A 17,378-nucleotide genomic window follows, 5' to 3' on the forward strand; every position below is an offset into this window, starting at 1 on the left:
TAAAAGCAAAACTTCTAGTTGTGCTACAATCCAATAATTCAATCAGATACTAAGCCAGAAAAAATTATAAAATTATACAATTCTCTTACTATTATTCTACAGTTCCGGATGCTCATCAAGTTGGCATTTGCTGACTAATATGTGCATGGTAGATCTCCTTCCAGAAGTCAACACTTTGCAACAATCTCTTCTTGGCGACTGTAGTAATAGACAATTAGCATCATGTGAGCTTTAGCATTGGTGTTATCTGTATATCAATCTTAATTTCTATAATTCTAAAGTAATGTTATTTTAATACTGAAAGAAGCTGAGAAGCAGGGATGTAATGGCTGCATCACTTGCCTGTTTCCACCGAAGGGGATCAGGCTTCTTAAAAACTATAATGTTGTTGATAGTTTCAGGTGAAGGCATCTTCCATCGACAAGAGTATGTCCGTCTTTGCCGGGAGTAGTTGCTTATAATCTGCTTCCTAGAATTGTCATAGCGAACGCTGCTTATGTAGTAAGTGAAGGGATGCTGACAGGGGTGCCTTGCAACTGGTCTAGTGTTAAAAGAGTAAGCAAAGTAATCAGCTCTCTTGTACCAATTCAAGAATGTCCTTGCAGGGGTTATGAGCTCTCGGGGTGACATGAGGCCCCTTGAGACCTGGATGGCATATCCCCACGACACCGAGATCGACCACGAGTGCTTCTTGTCATAGCAGATGGACTGCTGCATGATGCTGGCTGAATCTTGATTAGCAGACTGTAGGAGATGCTGGATGGCCTTGGCTCACTTCATACCAGGGAATATTGGTTCTACCACATCGAGGTGGCGTAACGATACAAGTGGTGCCACCGGGTGAGCAGCTAGCAGTCCCAGGAGGTCCCCATACACATCATACTGCACAGAGGAGGCAGATGTTACCAATCCTGGAACTTCTAATGTAAATATACATAGTTGGATAATGAGATTTGAATTCCTGTCATATGCATTGATATAATTCCTAATTCAAATGCAATTACAATGTCTGTCTTCCATTTTTCTCTCTTTTCTTATGTCTTCATTCTGACAAACAGAATACAAATGTTTAGTGTGCCAATGTGCCGGTGGTTATGCTTCTACTTTCTACTGCTTGTTTCTATGAAGTCTAGTCTTGATACAGAATGCCAACTTAATCCTATCTGTTTATGAAATGATGCAGAATAACTCATTAAGCAACTTTGAAAATCCTTAGGATGAAAAGTAGTGGACCAAATCAAGAACATGGATGGCTTTTAGAGTTCTTCATAATTGAATGCGAAACAGGCTGATATCTTCTAGTTTTTATACAGTTTACAGCAAGCTTTATCATGGCCTAACCAGCAAATTCAGCTATACTGTATAAAAAATAATTTTATGACAAGGTACATACTAACCTATGACTCTCTTTCCTCTGATCTAGAATAGCGGCAACATGCTTAGTGATCTCTCTTGCTTTCCAAGCTTGTTAATTTTTGGTCTTTTCAACTGGAAGAAAAAGGTGAAGCTATTTAGGATCATCTATCTAGTGTAGAATTTTAATAACTATAAAGAAATTGTTTCAGTCATGCAAGGTTGATACTCAGACAATGTTCAGTTTCAGATCCTCTTATATGTTCAGATGATAAGTTATAGTTTTGACATCTTAAGGCTTAGAATTAAACCAATCATCTACTACAAATGCCATTCTACTTCAGAGATTTTCTCAACTCTCTAACTTGGATTCCAGGAGACTCATTTAAATTTGATTGAAAGATTCTTTGCTAAAGAGTAAAACCATCTTCATGCTTTCAGGTGTACTTCTAGTGGTACCTGATGAAATCCTGCTTCCCTGGTGAGTGGCACTCCGAGCTCCGCCATGCAGGCATGAATTCGATCATCACTGCCGTACAAGCCAGCATATCTCTGCATGCAACGATCCTGCATCTTCTCCAACTCCACTGCCAATGGATAGCTGATTGCAAATCCCCCACCACCGTATGCCATCCCATATGAGAACAATATGTTCTGCACATGGCTCTCCGACGAGCTGCCAATGTAATACAACTGCTTATGATCATACTTCCTCAGCACCCTCACCATATTTTCCACGATGAACACCGTGTCATCGTCGCCCATCACAAACCACCTTACATTGTCCATCTTCAGCCTCAAAGTCTCTGAAACGATCCTCGATAGCCTCAAAGCTGATCGACTTCCATGTGCATGTTTGTAGGGGAATTTGGATGTGTCGCTGGAGATCTTGATCTGTGGGAGGTCCTTGTTGCTCCAAGTTTTCACCGGCTTGTCGAGCCATACCACTCCCCTGGTCACTCCAGGCCTCCACCACTGCTTGATGTATTCCTTCCTTTGATTCCATAAGCGAGAAGAGGCAGCAATGCAAAAGACAATGTGCTTGAGACCAGTCTCTTCTTCTTCTTCTTCTTGTTCTTCTTCTGCCACCAGTTCTTGTTCTTCCAGTAGGATTTGGGATTTTTCTTTTGGAATGTCAATACTTGTCATGGCGTTTTCGACAGATAGAGATATGGCAATGGAGAAGTTGGTGGAGCATTCTGTTGTTTTGTTGGTCAGGAGATAATTAGAGGAGTGGAGAATGTAGCTGATGAAGAGGAGGACGAAGCTGCATGCAATGAGGTTTCGGAAGCCTCGGCCGCTGCTGGTAAATTGATCATGAGCTAATGATGACTTCTTCTCAGAGTCATGGCCCATCCTGCTGCCTTTGGAGAGGAATGGAGATCAACTGGTTGCTAACACTGGAAGAATGGTGACCACTACAAGATTTAGAGAGGAAGGCAGGGTGGTGAATTTCTTCTCCTTTTCTTTCTTGAATGTTTTTTTTTTCTTTTATTTTTTGTTCCTTCATTGACGAAGTTAGTTGGGCAGTTAACGAGGTAGGTGGCGATTAAGACTGCAATTGCTGTGTGGTGTTAGCTTAGTTGGGCGTCCGACCATTGCGGGATGGATGGGAGTATATATAATTCTCATAATGTAGGAATTTTCTATGGAACGGGCACTTGGTGGGTTTAGCACGTCAGAACTAGAACAAGCCAATTATAAGACCAGTTACAAATGGACTAACATTTCTACTCCTGCATTTGGTTTGCATGATTTTTTTCTTTGTTGAGCATTGGAAATACCTTCGAGAATGCTTACCATTCTATAAATCTACAGTACGTAAAGTGATGGCAGTAGTCCTATCACCCATGCCAATGGAAGGAGGGACGTCTGGCATGCCATTGTGTGCATCAAAAATTAATAGAATGGAACCATATGGAAAATTTTGTGGGGAGAGTCACCTATGTTCTTCCATGACCATCAAAAAATCAGTGGTGTACAAGCATCAAATTGGGCAATGACATGCTGCATATTCGTAAGTTGCTACTACTGTCATCTAAACTATAGAGATAGGTACGGCAGACTAGTTGATGATGTCCAAATTGGTATATAGTTGCTCCAAATTGGTAGGATCTCTTACTAAAGTGAAGGCAAGAAATATTTGATGATGTCCAACTCCAACGTAGTGGATGGATAGCAGGCTAGGTCGAATGCTCGTCGTCGACACCATTTTGGGTTAACATAGGTCAAGCTTTCTGCCATGCATCCTGCCTACAGTTTCATCTGTAAGACGTGCAATCGATGCTGTGTTTTCCCTGGAAATGCCTGGCAACAACCCAACATATCTCATTGGCACCAAAAGCCATTTATATTCCACGATCTATTTTTAATCAAGGCCACTGATATAGGCTTGAGAACTTAATCAATCAACATAAAGACAAAATGTCAGTATTATTGTTTTTAATGTTTTTTACCAAGCCCTATTAACAGAAATACCAGTGAAAAGAATACATAATGTTTCACGGTTCGATCCTTCCACCCATTAATATAAGGCAGTGTAACATGCCTAGCGTATTTTTTCTAATGGCAATCCTCTATCATGCATTGTGAAAATTAACTTCATTTTTCATCTAACTGGCAGATGAGGGAAAGAACTCAGCCCAGCAGAAAATATGCACAAGAAACAAAATCTATAATAGTAGAAAGCGCACTCTTATTCACAGTAAAGATACACATCTGTTCCACTGATTAATAGTAGGCAACAAATTTTTCGCACAAACCAAAGTCTTATCCATATCAAGCAATACTTAGGGCTACACTTTATAACAAGCATAGGCTGATATATAAGATAACACTGGTGCTTCTGCAATCACCTCCCACGAACCATATATAAAGTTACATACGTGCTACCTACAAGCATCAAGGTCACCATCAATGTCAGGCAAGGACTGTAAAGTCAACCATGAGAAAAAGTGAGCAGCAATTTTAATGTTAAAGACTGGCATTATAGTTACAGAGATAAGGAGCTGGTTATCACAATTAACAGAAATTAATCACAATAAAATTAAACATGGCACCTATTTGTAGATTTGTAACATTGTTCTATGTTTTGGCTTGCACATGAAGATGCTCGGAGACATTTTTTTCTACTCTCCTTCTTCTTTTCTTTTTTGTTTTTGCACTAAAGAAAGTTACAATTTCTTGGAAAATCGAAACATATCCAGGTCGATGTTGTCTCCATATATGCAGTCATACATATGAAAGAGTCTTGACATAACATACACAAATTCCATGCAGATAGAATGGAAGCTGAAGTTTACCTTATTAACTGCAAAAGAGGAAATCTTCATGCAATCTGCTAGAGGAAATAAAAAAGAATTATCCAACTTTGAAACAACAAGCCTAATTTCTTGAATACATGAATTTAAACAAAAAATGAGATACTATAGAGAGGTTTTACCCCAAGCCGCTTCTTAGTGTGAGCAAGTAGCTCCTGAGGATCACGCCGGGTTTGTACATATGCATCAATCTTGTTCAACTCCTAAAATAATGCTTAGTTGAAGTTAACAATAAATGTCAACTGTAACAATGATTGAGCAACACAATCAGTAAAAAACCATAATCATAACCATCCAGCTTATTCCAACAATTCGGGGTCAGCTTTAAAAATCCTCATTAACCAAATAATATACTCATAGAATGTTTAAAGGGCAAGGTTGATTAGAATAAAATTGGAAGAAAATTGAAACATAAAACAAATATTTCTGAATAACCTGTCTAGGATGGTAAAATAAGAATAAAGTGATAGAAGTCCATAAGATAGTCTGTACGCTCACTCATCAGATAGTCTAAATTATACCATATTTCCTTCTACACGCCTTCTGTTCCCCTACATATATTGGATATCTGACAACATCAGTATTCTCTATCAAATCAGCTGGACAGAGATATTCTGTGCTAATTGTTGGAAGAACACATTGATCAAAAGAATGTTGGAAGAACACTACCTAATCTCCCAGTTGATTTCATACACCATTCAATTTCTCTAACAAGGTAGCGTAATCATAGGCAAAGGTTGGAGACGTACTATGACATCAGTCTCATGTGCACTAGCTAATGACACTACCAGACTGAAAGATAATGGCACAACTCCATGACCATTATTTAGATTAGCAATGGTTTCCAAAATTTTATATTTATAACAAAAGATTACCATAATTAAAGCCTTTGGACTAGTAGAAATTGGTTTGGGTAAGTCGGGTAGATTGACATAAGTCTTTCAAAATGAAAAACATCCCAATATGATGACTTAAATGGGAAATAATAGAAAGTGAATGAGAGGGTATGCAAGAGAAAGGATATTCAGTGCTTGAATTTTCACAAACCCTCTGACCCTATATTTGGTTGGGTCATGAGAGGGTGGATGGATGACCTCCATCCGCTGTTTGGTTCAAAAAGCCACGGAAAGGATGGATGAAAAAGAATGAGTTATCTATCCATCCGGACCTACCAATTTACATCCTTCCAAATTAGAGGGATGCAAGAAAGAATGGATGGAGCATTGATGAACGGATTTTGCATTGACAAAATTATCCCTTAGTAATTTTTTGACAAAACTATAATATTTCTTCACTTTTTTATTTATATTATTTATATATATTTTTTATATAATATTAATCATATACTATTAAATTTTATTACTAATTATTTTAATTTTAGTACATAATATCGATAATTATAATTATCTTCTATTTTTTTATTTTTTTACTATTCTAATTAACCATTTGTATAATATTAATTAACTATTCAATTAAATTTTCAATTAATTAGTTATTTATATAATTATAGATTATAATCATTATAAGTTTATATATTGTTTACTTTTTTAGTATAAATAAGTATTATAAATTTATAATAATAATATTTTTATCAAAAAATAATCTAGTAAAAATATTATATAAATATCATCCATCATCCCTTCATTTCTCATGTACCAAATAGAGAAGAGAATCATGCTTATCTATCCTTCCATGTTTCACCAAACATACGAAATGATGGATGGATGATCCATTCATCCTCTCCCTCATCCATCCTTCCTCTTTTATCCATCGTTTCTTTAATTCATCCTTTGTACTAAACAGAAGGTTAAATAATGCATTCATATTTTTATGTTGAACTCCATTGGAGGCAACTAATTACCACATAGAAACTCATGGCTTGTCGCATGTCACAGTTCACTAGAATGTAATATCATACCATCATCACAAATTTTAACATGACAAGAAAGACCTGAAAATAGCACCATAACATAAGCATTACACTTGGCATGAATTTTTGTTACCTCAAACCATAATGCCAGTTTGGGCCTTCCTTTGGTGATGTCATAGTTTTTTACATCTGAAAAGAGAATCTGATACCTTTCCATAAAAGGAGCATATGCAATATCAACCTAAAAAGTAAATTTTAGCCAAAAATCAAATTTTAGAATACATCAAAGGGAAAAGGTAAAAAATGTGAATATAGCCTTGTATAACATGTCCAAAAGTTACAATATCATCACTGGATTATAAAATGAAAAGAATAGACAAATAAACAAATAATCACGAGGCTTTCCATGTCAAGTGACATATCTTAGTTGCAGTCACAGCTGATCAATCAGAAGTGGTAAATAAATCACTAATTATGATACTATAGCATGGAAAAGATTCTCTAGTCAACAATATCCAAACCTAAAATTTGCTAGACTTTTCTAGACCTTTCTGATTGTCTCTAATGGAAAATGAATCACGTCACCTTTTCTTTTATTTAAAGAATACTTGTAATGCAAGTGCAGATGCATGTGGTTGCTCAAGGTTCTATATCTAGGATAATTAAATAAAAATTTAAATTCTAAAAATAGCTGAAAATGATTAATTCATAATTTTTTTCCTTCCAATGTATTATATCTGACCTTCATCTATTGGTTCATGTTTTCTCTGAACTATTGGTTCAGAAGTCAGCATGAATGGTCCTTTCTTGCATACTGTCTCTAGTTGTCCATTTCTTATCCTCAAAATTCAAGCAATGTCAGAATCCCTTTGTTTATAGAAGTGTAACATGTTTTAAATCTTTTAAGAAAGAAATCTCATTGGAGTGATTATCCTTCTCAAAGTTTAACAATATTAGAATCCCTTCTTTTGAAGGAGTCTAGTATACTTTGAACCTTTTAAGGAAAGCTAATTACAGTTATTTGATTGGGGTTATTTTGGAATTGAAAATTTGGGAAATTAAGCCAGTTTTATATAGTTTAAGGATATTGCCAGAAAACATTCTTTTTATGAAGACATAGCAGCCTTTTATTTTTTATTTTTTCTCTTTGGATAAATACGAAGAGAATGCCACCAATCAGGAGCTTAAAGGGAAAAAATATAACGAAGGATTTGTTACCTACCAGACTAAATTGGCCAAGGAAGAAAGGACCATCATCAAATTTGGAAAGGGCATCTTCTACTTTATCGAGGGCAGCACCTAATAACACAGGCTTAAGCAAATCAACATGTAGCAATAACCATTTGAATTCTCATTGCAGGAATACGTGTATAAAGGTTTACAAGAGTTCTATCTCACCAACTTCATCACCCACATCTTCTTTCGAGGATAATGCAGTGAACATAATTTTGTTAAGAGAATCAATGTAAGAGAACAGCTCCTCAGCAAACTGCCGCTTTGCAGGATCCTACAAATTTCAGATCACCAATAAGCAAACATATCACTAAAGTGGCTGCTGCCAAGATCAGTATTGGTTATCACTGACATCAGGAAGCAATGCAGGGCCCTCAAAATGAGCATCAATATATTTTATCAAATCCAAACTCTCTCCTTTGACTTCATTATTATGCTCCAAAGAGGGTACCTGTGTACCAATGTTTACATTTTAATTAGTATACGTAAACATATTTCCAGGTTGACTGTGATGTAACCCAATTAACCTTTGCAGAGCTTGGAAATTGCATTCTGTTGAGTTATTAATCTTGAAAAGGAAACAATTATCAATGAAACTGGTCACATCATTTTACCAATGATGAATAAAATTTAATTTATGCAGATGGGAAATTGCAAAAAGCTATGTTCAAGAATTTCAACACGTAATTTATGTTTTACATCAGAGGCATAAGTCATTTACCAGACATAAGTTTCATGAAACACTACAGTATTAAAGCACATGATATTGAAGCATCGAACCTTATTTGGGGGGTAAACCTTCTCCTTGTACCATGCTGGCCTATTTTGCAGATCAATTGGAACCAACTTGATCTTTTCCTGCAGTCCCTGCTTCCCATAACAGCAGTTTTTCTTTTTTTAAAAAAAAAGCATAAAAGAGACGACACCTATAAAAATTTCCAAACATCCGATTCAAAAACAATCATGGAAAACCTATCTCCAGTGATCATGAAGAAGAACACGTTTCGACTCTACAAGCAGGGAATTCCATCACTTTCAGTAGCATAAATCAAGGAAATACCTTACAGTTTCTAGTAATCCAGGTGCGTTGCGCAAATGGGGATTTGTAAGATATATAGAGCCTTCCTTCCACAAGGAGGAGGAAAAAAAAAAAAGAAAAAGGAGAAAAAATCATAAAGGTAAACGATAAGTAGTACTAAATCCAAATCAAAATGCTTAGAATTCCTCATAAATTTGATAAGGATCAGCAATATGGTGGACAAGAATATGTTAATTACCTGGTGGTCCCATCAAAGAGAGTTGGTGGCTGGGAAGTAGAATCCAGAACAGGAGGAAGCACCTCCTTCATGAAACTAAGACATATAACACGATCGAAACATTTTAGGAGAAGCACAAAAGACTCAACAGACCGGCCAACTGAAATCAATCAGAACTGAGAAACTCGGCAATCAAAAGAGAATCTTCCAAGAAACAATCTTGTCCGAACACAGAATCGTTGGAGAGTTCGGGAAGTTACTCACCTTGTCGTCGGCGTTGCCATGGCCTTGGGTTGACCACGAACTCTAGATAGGGGTTTGTGCTGCGGACCAGAGAGGAAAGGTAGAAAAGGAGCACGAAGGAGTTAGGTAGGACCGCGGCATGGAGCAGTACAATCTGCTGGTTCAGCAAATCAGGGCCACATCAAAATAGTACAAACCATACAGCAGCAGCAGTTATAGGTACCTCTGCGGCTGAAAAGAGCACCGTCGAAATTTTAAAATTCGATGATCGGACGATCCATTTGGATCAGTCACTCTGTATCCCTCGAAAAGTGGAAGCAAAAGACGGAGAGCCCTCTGTCTGATTACGCTTCCATCCCAAAAGGATCTCTACCTCCGTTCTACCAGAAGACCCTCAAGATTCGCGATCAAGAGGATCTCCTGGATCAAAGATTCCAGGAGATGATCCGGCGGATCGAAGAACTCTGCCATGCTCCCTCTGCTTACGGTGAGGATATCTGTACTCACCCTCTTTTTTCTCAAAAGATTATGCAGGAACTGACCCCGCCGAACTTCAAGCTCCCCCAATTTAAGAGCTACGATGGGACCTCGGATCCGGTTGACCACCTGGAGACCTTCCGGACAATGATGCTGCTCCATAGCGCGCCAGACTTTATCCTGTGCCGAACTTTTCCATCTACCTTGAAGGGAGCAGCAAGAAATTGATACTCGATATTGAAGCTGGGTACTATCTTCTCCTTTGATCAAATGAGCCACCAGTTTGCGGCTCATTTCGTCAGCAGCCGACGTCCCCGGAGAGGTTCGGAATTCCTCATCAACATCAAGCAAAAGGAGGGAGAATCCATCCGAACTTATGTCAACCATTTTAATGCCGCCGCATTGGAGGTCCGGAACTTGGACCAATCAGTTGCAATGGCCGTCCTGAAGAGCGATCTTCAAAAGAATGACCTTCTGTTTTTTCTGGAAAAGAAGTATCCCAGAACTTCGCTGATTTGCTGGCTCGAGCCGAAGGATATGCCCGAGCAGAGGAAGCCTTTAAGCTGAAGGACGGGGAGGCCGCGAAGGAGCGGCAGGCGAGCGACTCCAGCAAGCCCGCAGCTGAAAAAGAGCCGAGTGAAGCTCGGCCACATTCTCGAACTCCCCCGGGACACAAGCATATCCGAACTCCTCCTCGAGCTCGTAGGTAGAGAAGCCTGGACCGCAGAGTTCGACGGAGCTCTCCCCCAAGAAGATTCCACAGCTACGCACTTCTCAATGCTCTAAAAACTCAAGTGCTGATGGAGATCAAGGAGCAGCTGCCAAGGTCGGAAAGGATGCGCACACACCTCGGGAAGCGCAATCCTAATAAGTTCTGCCTCTATCATCGTGACCACGACCACGACACGGAGGAGTGTATTCAACTCCGAGATGAGATCGAGGAGCTCATCAGACGAGGTCGGCTCAACAGATTCATCCGACGCCAGCCTGAAGATAGGAAAGATCGACCGAGGGCCCTACCACAACCAGAGCCACCAAGAAAGGAAGAACAGCCTGAAGATCGACCTCCAATCGGGATCATTAACACCCTCTCTAGAGAACCCCGACGGGGAGCAGCCAGTGGATCGGTCGGACCACCCAAGCGACAGAGGACTGAAGAATCTATAACCATTACTGAAGAAGATGCCCAAGAGATTCAATTCTCCCATAATGATGCGGTTATAATTTCTTTAAATATTGCTGTGCCAGTAGAAGGAGTAATAACTTTGACCGTAGTTGCAGGTCGGTGCCCGAAACAATCTAGAGCGCAAGTGGATTTTCTGGTAGTAAGGGCACCGTCTGCCTACAATGCAATACTCGGCCGACCTGACCTCAACGCCCTCCGAGCTGTAGTGTCGACCTACCATTTGAAATTGAAATTTCCTACAAGCCAAGGGGTCGGAGAGGTCAGAGGAGATCAAGTCCTGGCAAGACACTGCTATAACATAGCCTTACAAAGAAATGGTCAGTCTGACCTCTGTCTGGTTGATGGATTAGACACCCACGACGACCTTGCTGAAGAACGGGGTGAGCCAATTGAAGATCTTGTCTCAATTCCTTTGAACGATGGGAATGAAGAGCACGCGGTGAAGATCGGCTCCAACCTGGGAGAAGAGGTACGGACACAGCTCATCAATTTTCTATAAAAGAATGCGGATATTTTCTCTTGGGTTCTGACGGACATGCCAGGGATTGATGCGAAAGTCATGGAACACCGTCTAGCTGTTGATCCCAAACATCGACCGATGAAGGAAAAAATCCGAGGTCATGCATTGGAAAGGCAGAAGGCAATAGCTGAGGAAGTTGATAAACTCCTGAAAGCCGGATTCATCAGAGTAGTCAACTATCCAAACTGGGTCTCTAATGTGGTTCTGGCGAACGGCAAGTGGAGGATGTGTATAGACTTCAAAAAGCTGAACAAAGCCTGCCCGAAGGACAGTTACTCTCTGTCCATAATTGACCAATTAGTGGATGCAACCTCGGGCCATGAGCTTCTCACTTTCGTGGATGTATTCTCTGGCTACAATCAAATCAGGATGGTACCAGAGGATGAAGAAAAGACTGCTTTTATCACTGACCACGGTCTTTACTGTTACAGGGTCATACCTTTTGGCCTCAAAAATGCAGGGGCGACCTATCAACGGCTGGTGAATAAAATCTTCAAAGAGCAGATCGGCCGCAATATGGAGATCTACGTGGACGACATGCTTGTAAAAAGCAAATCCTCAATGAACCACGTCACCGACCTTAAGGAGACCTTCAGCACCCTCCGAAAATACAAGATGAAGCTGAACCCAACCAAGTGTGCTTTTAGATTAACCTCAGGAAAATTCTTCGGCTTTATGGTATCGGGGTGCGGGATTGAAGCAAATCCAAAAAAGATTCGAGCCATCTAGAAAATGACCGCCCCGAAGTCAATAAAGGAAGTTCAGCGTCTTACTGGGAGAGTAGCAGCTCTGAATCGCTTCGTCTCAAAGTCGGCCGAACGGTGCCTACCTTTCTTTCAGACTCTCAAGCAGTCGAAGAACTTCTGTTGGACCACTGAATGTCAGCAAACGTTCGAAGAATTGAAGAACTACCTCGGCTCACCTTCGCTATTGGCAAAGCCCGAACCTGGAAAGGAGTTATTCCTGTACCTGGCAGTCTCCCCTGTGGCTCTCGCAGCAGTTCTGGTTAAGGAAGAAGTAAAAATTCAACGGTCGATCTACTACATAAATCGAGTATTGAGAGATGCCGAAATCAGGTATACTAAGTTAGAGAAACTAACTTACGTCCTATTGATTGCAGCCCGAAGGCTCCGATCTTACTTTCAAGGGCACACCATAAACTGCTCACCGACCAGCCGATTAAGACAGTTCTGCATCGAGCGGATACTTCCGGAAGGATAGCAAAATGGACGGTCGAGCTCACGAAATTCGACATCAACTATCGACCTCGACCGACGATAAAAGCTCAGATATTAGCAGACTTCATAGTGGAATGCACTATCCCGGAAGAAGCTGAACTTGAACGAGGTGAAGCTGACAACCCAGGGCTCCAGCCGAACTCCCCTGAGGAAAGAACATATCTCCCTGATGGTTTTTGGGCCCTCTATGTGGACGGTTCCTCCAACATGTCAGGCGCGGGCGCAGACCTGATCTTGGTCAATCCGAAAGGAATTATCGTGGAGTACGTGCTGCGCTTTGAATTTTTTGCGATAAATAACGGAGCAGAATATGAAGCTCTGATTGCAAGACTGAAGATCGCCAAAGAATTAGAAGTAGATCGGCTCCAAGTCTACAGTGACTCTCAATTGGTGGTGGGACAAGTCAGCGAAAACTATGAAGCTCGGGAGGACAGTATGGCCAAGTATCTCGAAAAGGTAAAAAAAATCATCTCTGCCTTTGGCAGCTTTGACATCAAGCAGATTCCAAGAGCAGAAAATATCAGGACCGATCTTCTCTCTAAGTTGGCTACACTGGCTCCAGCTGAACTACCCAAGAAAGTCCTCTTTGAAGTTTTAAAATGTCCAAATACAGAGGAACCGCAGCTTGTAATGGAGATCAGCCATGAACCCAGTTGGATTGACCCACTGGTTGCATACCTCAAAGACGGGGTTCTTCCTCATGATGCAAAATAAGCTCAGAAGTTTAGAAACCAGGCCTCCCGATATATCCTTTATGAGGGCAAGCTGTACAAGAGGTCGTACTCTTTGTCCCTCTTGAAATGTCTCCGGCCTTCTAAAGCCGACTTTGCCTTGTGGGAGGTACATGAAGGAGTCTGTGGAAGTCACCTGAGAGCCAGATCTTTATCCCACAAACTGCTCCGATAAGATTATTACTGGCCTACAATGTACTACAACTCCATTGAATATATCAGAAAGTGTGATCGGTGTCAGAGATATGCGAATATCCAAAGACAGCCCGCCTCCGAACTTATACCTTTGAGTGCCCCATGGCCGTTTGCACAATAGGGGCTGGATATCCTTGGACCTTTTTCCATGGCGTTCGGGCAGCGGAAGTTCCTCTTGGTGGCAATTGACTACTTCACCAAGTGGGTCGAAGCCGAACCTTTGGCGAAAATCACAGAAGCTAAGGTGCAGGACTTCGTTTGGAAGTCAATCGTTTGTAGGTTCGGCTTACCCAGAATTCTCATTACTGATAATGGACAATAATTTGCTGGAGCAAGGTTTGCTGAATTTTGTGAAAACTTAAACATCTCCCATAACTTCACGTCAGTAGCCCATCCGCAGGCAAACGACGAATCTGAGGTGACTAACAGGACTCTGTTGCAAGGAATCAAGACGAGACTTGAAAAAGCAAAGAGAACTTGGGCAGACGAGCTTTATCATGTGTTATGGGCATACCGAACTACCCAAAGACTGCCCACGGGGGAGATCCCCTTTGCCTTAGCCTTCAGAACAGAAGCCGTTATCCCGATTGAACTCAAGCTTCCGTCGGCGCGAGTCGTGGCATTCGACGAGCAGTACAACTCACAAGATCTCAAGGCCAACCTCGACTTGTTAGAAGAAAAGCGGAAGACAGCTCAAGTTCGGATGGCAGTCTACAAGCAGAAAGCAGTCCACTACTACAACTCCCAGGTCAAGAGCAAAGCCTTCAGAGCGGGGGACTTAGTACTTCGACGAGTCGCTATTTTACAAACTCAGAACCAAGGAAAACTTGCCCCAAATTGGGAAGGTCCGTATGAAGTCAGGGAGGTAGTCCGGCCCAGAACATACTATCTAAAAGAGCTCGGAGGAACGGACCTTCCGCGATCATAGAATTCAAAAAATTTACGAACGGAGTAGCTCCTTCAGAAAATCGAAACTAAGCGCGTTAGGAACAAAAGGAGAACCTCATCCCGACACAAACGAAGGTCCGATTATTTAGAGACCGGATGGGGGAAGAGGCTCTCACAACGGCCCTTATGTGCCCCCACAGTCATGTTAGGAACAGGAGGAGAACCTCGTCCTAACATGAGCAAAGTTGAAGACTCGATTATTAAGAGACCGGATGGGGAAAAAGGCTCTCGCAACGGCCCTTATGCGCCCCCACAGCCATGTTAGAAACAGGAGGAGAACCTCATCTTAACATGAGCAAAGTCGAAGATCCAGTTATTAAGAGACCGGATGGGGGGAGAGGCCCTCGCAAAGGCCCTTATGCGCCCCCACAGCCATGTTAGGAACAGGAGGAGAACCTCCTCCTAACATGAGCAAAGTCGAAGATCTGGTTATTTAGAGACCGGATGGGGGGAGAGGCCCTCGCAATGGCTCTTATGAGCCGCCACAGCCATGTTAGAAACAGGAGGAGAACCTCATCCTAACATGAGCAAAGTCGAAGATCCGATTATTTAGAGACCGGATATGGAGAGAGGCCCTCGCAACGGTCCTTATGCGCCCCCACAGCCATGTTAGGAACAGAAGGAGAACCTCGTCCTAACATGAGCAAAGCTTCGATTTGAAAAGACTCCAGCACCGACGTGCCAAACGCCAAAATATTTGAAAATAATCGAATACGAAAATCAAGAAGAGCAACTTGGCTGTGAAAATTTCTCTGTACTTCCTTCATTCGAAACCTGAACTCGAAAATAGGGGTACTAGTGTTGGGTATAAAATAACCCCAGCCAAAGTTCGTAAGAGGCCAACCCTCCCAGGACTCTTCCGTCTTCCGACCTTGTGCGGTGTTTTTTTGAACTCCCCCGGCCGTCAGAGTTTTCACAGTACCATCCGGACTCCTCCAGCAGTCGACCTTCCACAGTATCCTCCAGATTCCTCCAACGGACAAACTCCTACCATATCCTTCGGACTTCTCCAATAATGAGCTCCTTCAGTCGTCTATCGGACTGCTCCAAATACTCTCTGGGCTTCACTATCAGCCGATTTTCTACAATGATCGACTACTCTCCGAATCTCTTCCAGACTTCCTCCTGTCACGATCGACTTTACTCCGAGCCTCTTTCGGACTTCGTCAATGTCCGGGCTTCTCCAGCAGCAGGACTTCTACAGTAACCAGACTCCATCCAAGTTTCTACGGTGGTCGACCGCCTTTCGAATTTCATCCAAGCTTCTACAGTAAGCGAATTCTATCCGAACTTCTATTGCAAGCAGACTTCATCCGAGTTTTTACGGTAAGTGGATTTCGTCCGAGCTTCTACAATAAGCGGTTTCCATCCGGGCTTCCACGACAATCGATCTCCATCTGAGCTTCTACAGTAAGTGGCCTCCTTCCGAACTCCTACAAGAATCGGACTCCGTCCGAACTTCTACAGCGGATGGATTCCAGACGAACTTCTACAACGGACGGGCTCCAGCAACCGAATTTCTACAGTGACCGACTGTATCCGGTGTCTTCCGTACCTCTCCAGCCGTCAACCTTCAACAGCACCAATCGGACTTCAACAGTGCCAACCAGACCCCTCCAACGGACAAATTTTCTCCGGACTCCTCCAGCGATCAACCTTCCATAGTGTCCTCCAGACTCCTCCAGCGGACAAACTTCCACAACGCCTTTCGAATTTCGCTACCGGTCGACCTTCTGTCGGATTCCTCATGCAATCGGACCTCTCCAACGGACAGTCTTCAAACAAGCTTCTACATCAGACAAATTTCAGACAGACTTCTCTAGCAATCGGACTCCAGCTGGATTTCTCCAACAGAAAGTTTCCGTCCGGGCTTCTACAGCAAATGACTTCTGTCTGCAGCATCAACGCCTAAGGCACCCAACAACAGTTAACCCTTCAGTAACCTCGAAAACATTTGAGCTTCTCTTAGATTGCTGAGACAGAGAGCTATTCCGCTCCACCAGACGTCCCAACCAAGCTTCAGCCGTCCGGTCCGAACTCTCCGACAAATCACGACAACGGACATCACTCCACTCTTCGTAACAAACTCCACGTGGCCCCGAACGACCCACTAGCAGGCAGTTACGAACGTCGCTGTCAATCGGTTACGCTCTCTCGTCTATAAAAGAGATCTCCCAGATACGTTCTCCTCTAAGCTCTAAGCACTATCTCTAAACTCTGCTAAAATTTCATTCGAGTACTCCATTTCTGTTGAAGCAGAGTACTGACTTGAGCGTCGGAGGGTCTTGTCGGAGCACCCCCAACTCCGGTTTAGACTTCCCTTGCAGGTCCTAGCGGTGGCCGTGATCCCCTCGACTCCAGCTTCATCCAGCATCAGTGAAATTCTGCACCAACAAAATTGGCGCTAGAGGAAGGGCCTGTGTCTTCGCAGGACCCTTGTTCTTAAAGGAGTACTCAACGGGACTGTCTCCAGTCATCTTCTTCGACATCTTTTTCTTCTTCTCCGGCCAGATCCCAACCTGATGCCTCTCCGAAAGACATCCACCAGGCGATCTATGGCCTCCATGGCCAGATCTCAGCAAGATCCGCCAGCTCCGGCCTCATCTCCAATTTCCAGGATCTCAGCAAGATCCTCTTATATGTTCAGATGATAAGTTACAGTTTTGACATCTTGAGGCTTAGAATTAAACCAATCATCTACTACAAATGCCATTCTACTTCAGAGATTTTCTCAACTCTCTAACTTGGATTCCAGGAGACTCATTTAAATTTGATTGAAAGATTCTTTGCTAAAGAGTAAAACCATCT

At 42.1% G+C, this 17,378-nt stretch overlaps 1 protein-coding gene and 1 pseudogene across 5 annotated transcripts; both read right to left on the reverse strand.

Moving 5' to 3' along the window:
• Positions 1-291: 291 nt before the first annotated feature.
• On the reverse strand, positions 292-2,540 carry LOC140857832 (uncharacterized; annotated as a pseudogene).
• A 1,491-nt stretch (positions 2,541-4,031) lies between these two features.
• On the reverse strand, positions 4,032-9,469 carry LOC140857891 (protein IN2-1 homolog B-like). 5 transcript variants are annotated; one of them, XM_073257214.1, is made up of 11 exons: positions 9,297-9,469; positions 9,054-9,128; positions 8,837-8,897; positions 8,557-8,667; positions 8,129-8,227; positions 7,942-8,050; positions 7,766-7,842; positions 6,677-6,784; positions 4,796-4,876; positions 4,656-4,690; positions 4,032-4,245 (listed from the first exon to the last, which is right to left on the reverse strand). In XM_073257214.1, the coding sequence occupies exons 1-10, from the start codon at positions 9,314-9,316 to the stop codon at positions 4,682-4,684; spliced, it is 750 nt and encodes a 249-aa protein (XP_073113315.1). In that variant the 5' UTR covers positions 9,317-9,469; the 3' UTR covers positions 4,032-4,245; positions 4,656-4,681. The 5 variants fall into 5 exon arrangements, with proteins under 5 accessions (XP_073113315.1, XP_073113314.1, XP_073113316.1 ...); XM_073257213.1 differs by having other exon boundaries at positions 4,656-4,693; XM_073257215.1 differs by having other exon boundaries at positions 4,656-4,693; positions 8,557-8,643; positions 9,297-9,468.
• Positions 9,470-17,378: the final 7,909 nt, after the last annotated feature.

The sequence above is a fragment of the Elaeis guineensis genome, chromosome 5, assembly GCF_000442705.2.
Source record: "Elaeis guineensis isolate ETL-2024a chromosome 5, EG11, whole genome shotgun sequence".
NCBI classification, from domain to species: Eukaryota; Viridiplantae; Streptophyta; class Magnoliopsida; order Arecales; family Arecaceae; genus Elaeis; species Elaeis guineensis.

Excerpts from the sequence above, each read along its gene's own strand:
- LOC140857891 (XM_073257213.1), bottom strand. The coding sequence starts at position 9,316 with ATGGCAACGCCGACGACAAG. Across the intron at positions 9,129-9,296 it reads ATGGCAACGCCGACGACAAG|TTTCATGAAGGAGGTGCTTC; the intron begins GTGAGTAACTTC and ends TATATGTCTTAG. Across the intron at positions 6,785-7,765 it reads TCCTTGGCCAATTTAGTCTG|GTTGATATTGCATATGCTCC; the intron begins GTAGGTAACAAA and ends TTTACTTTTTAG.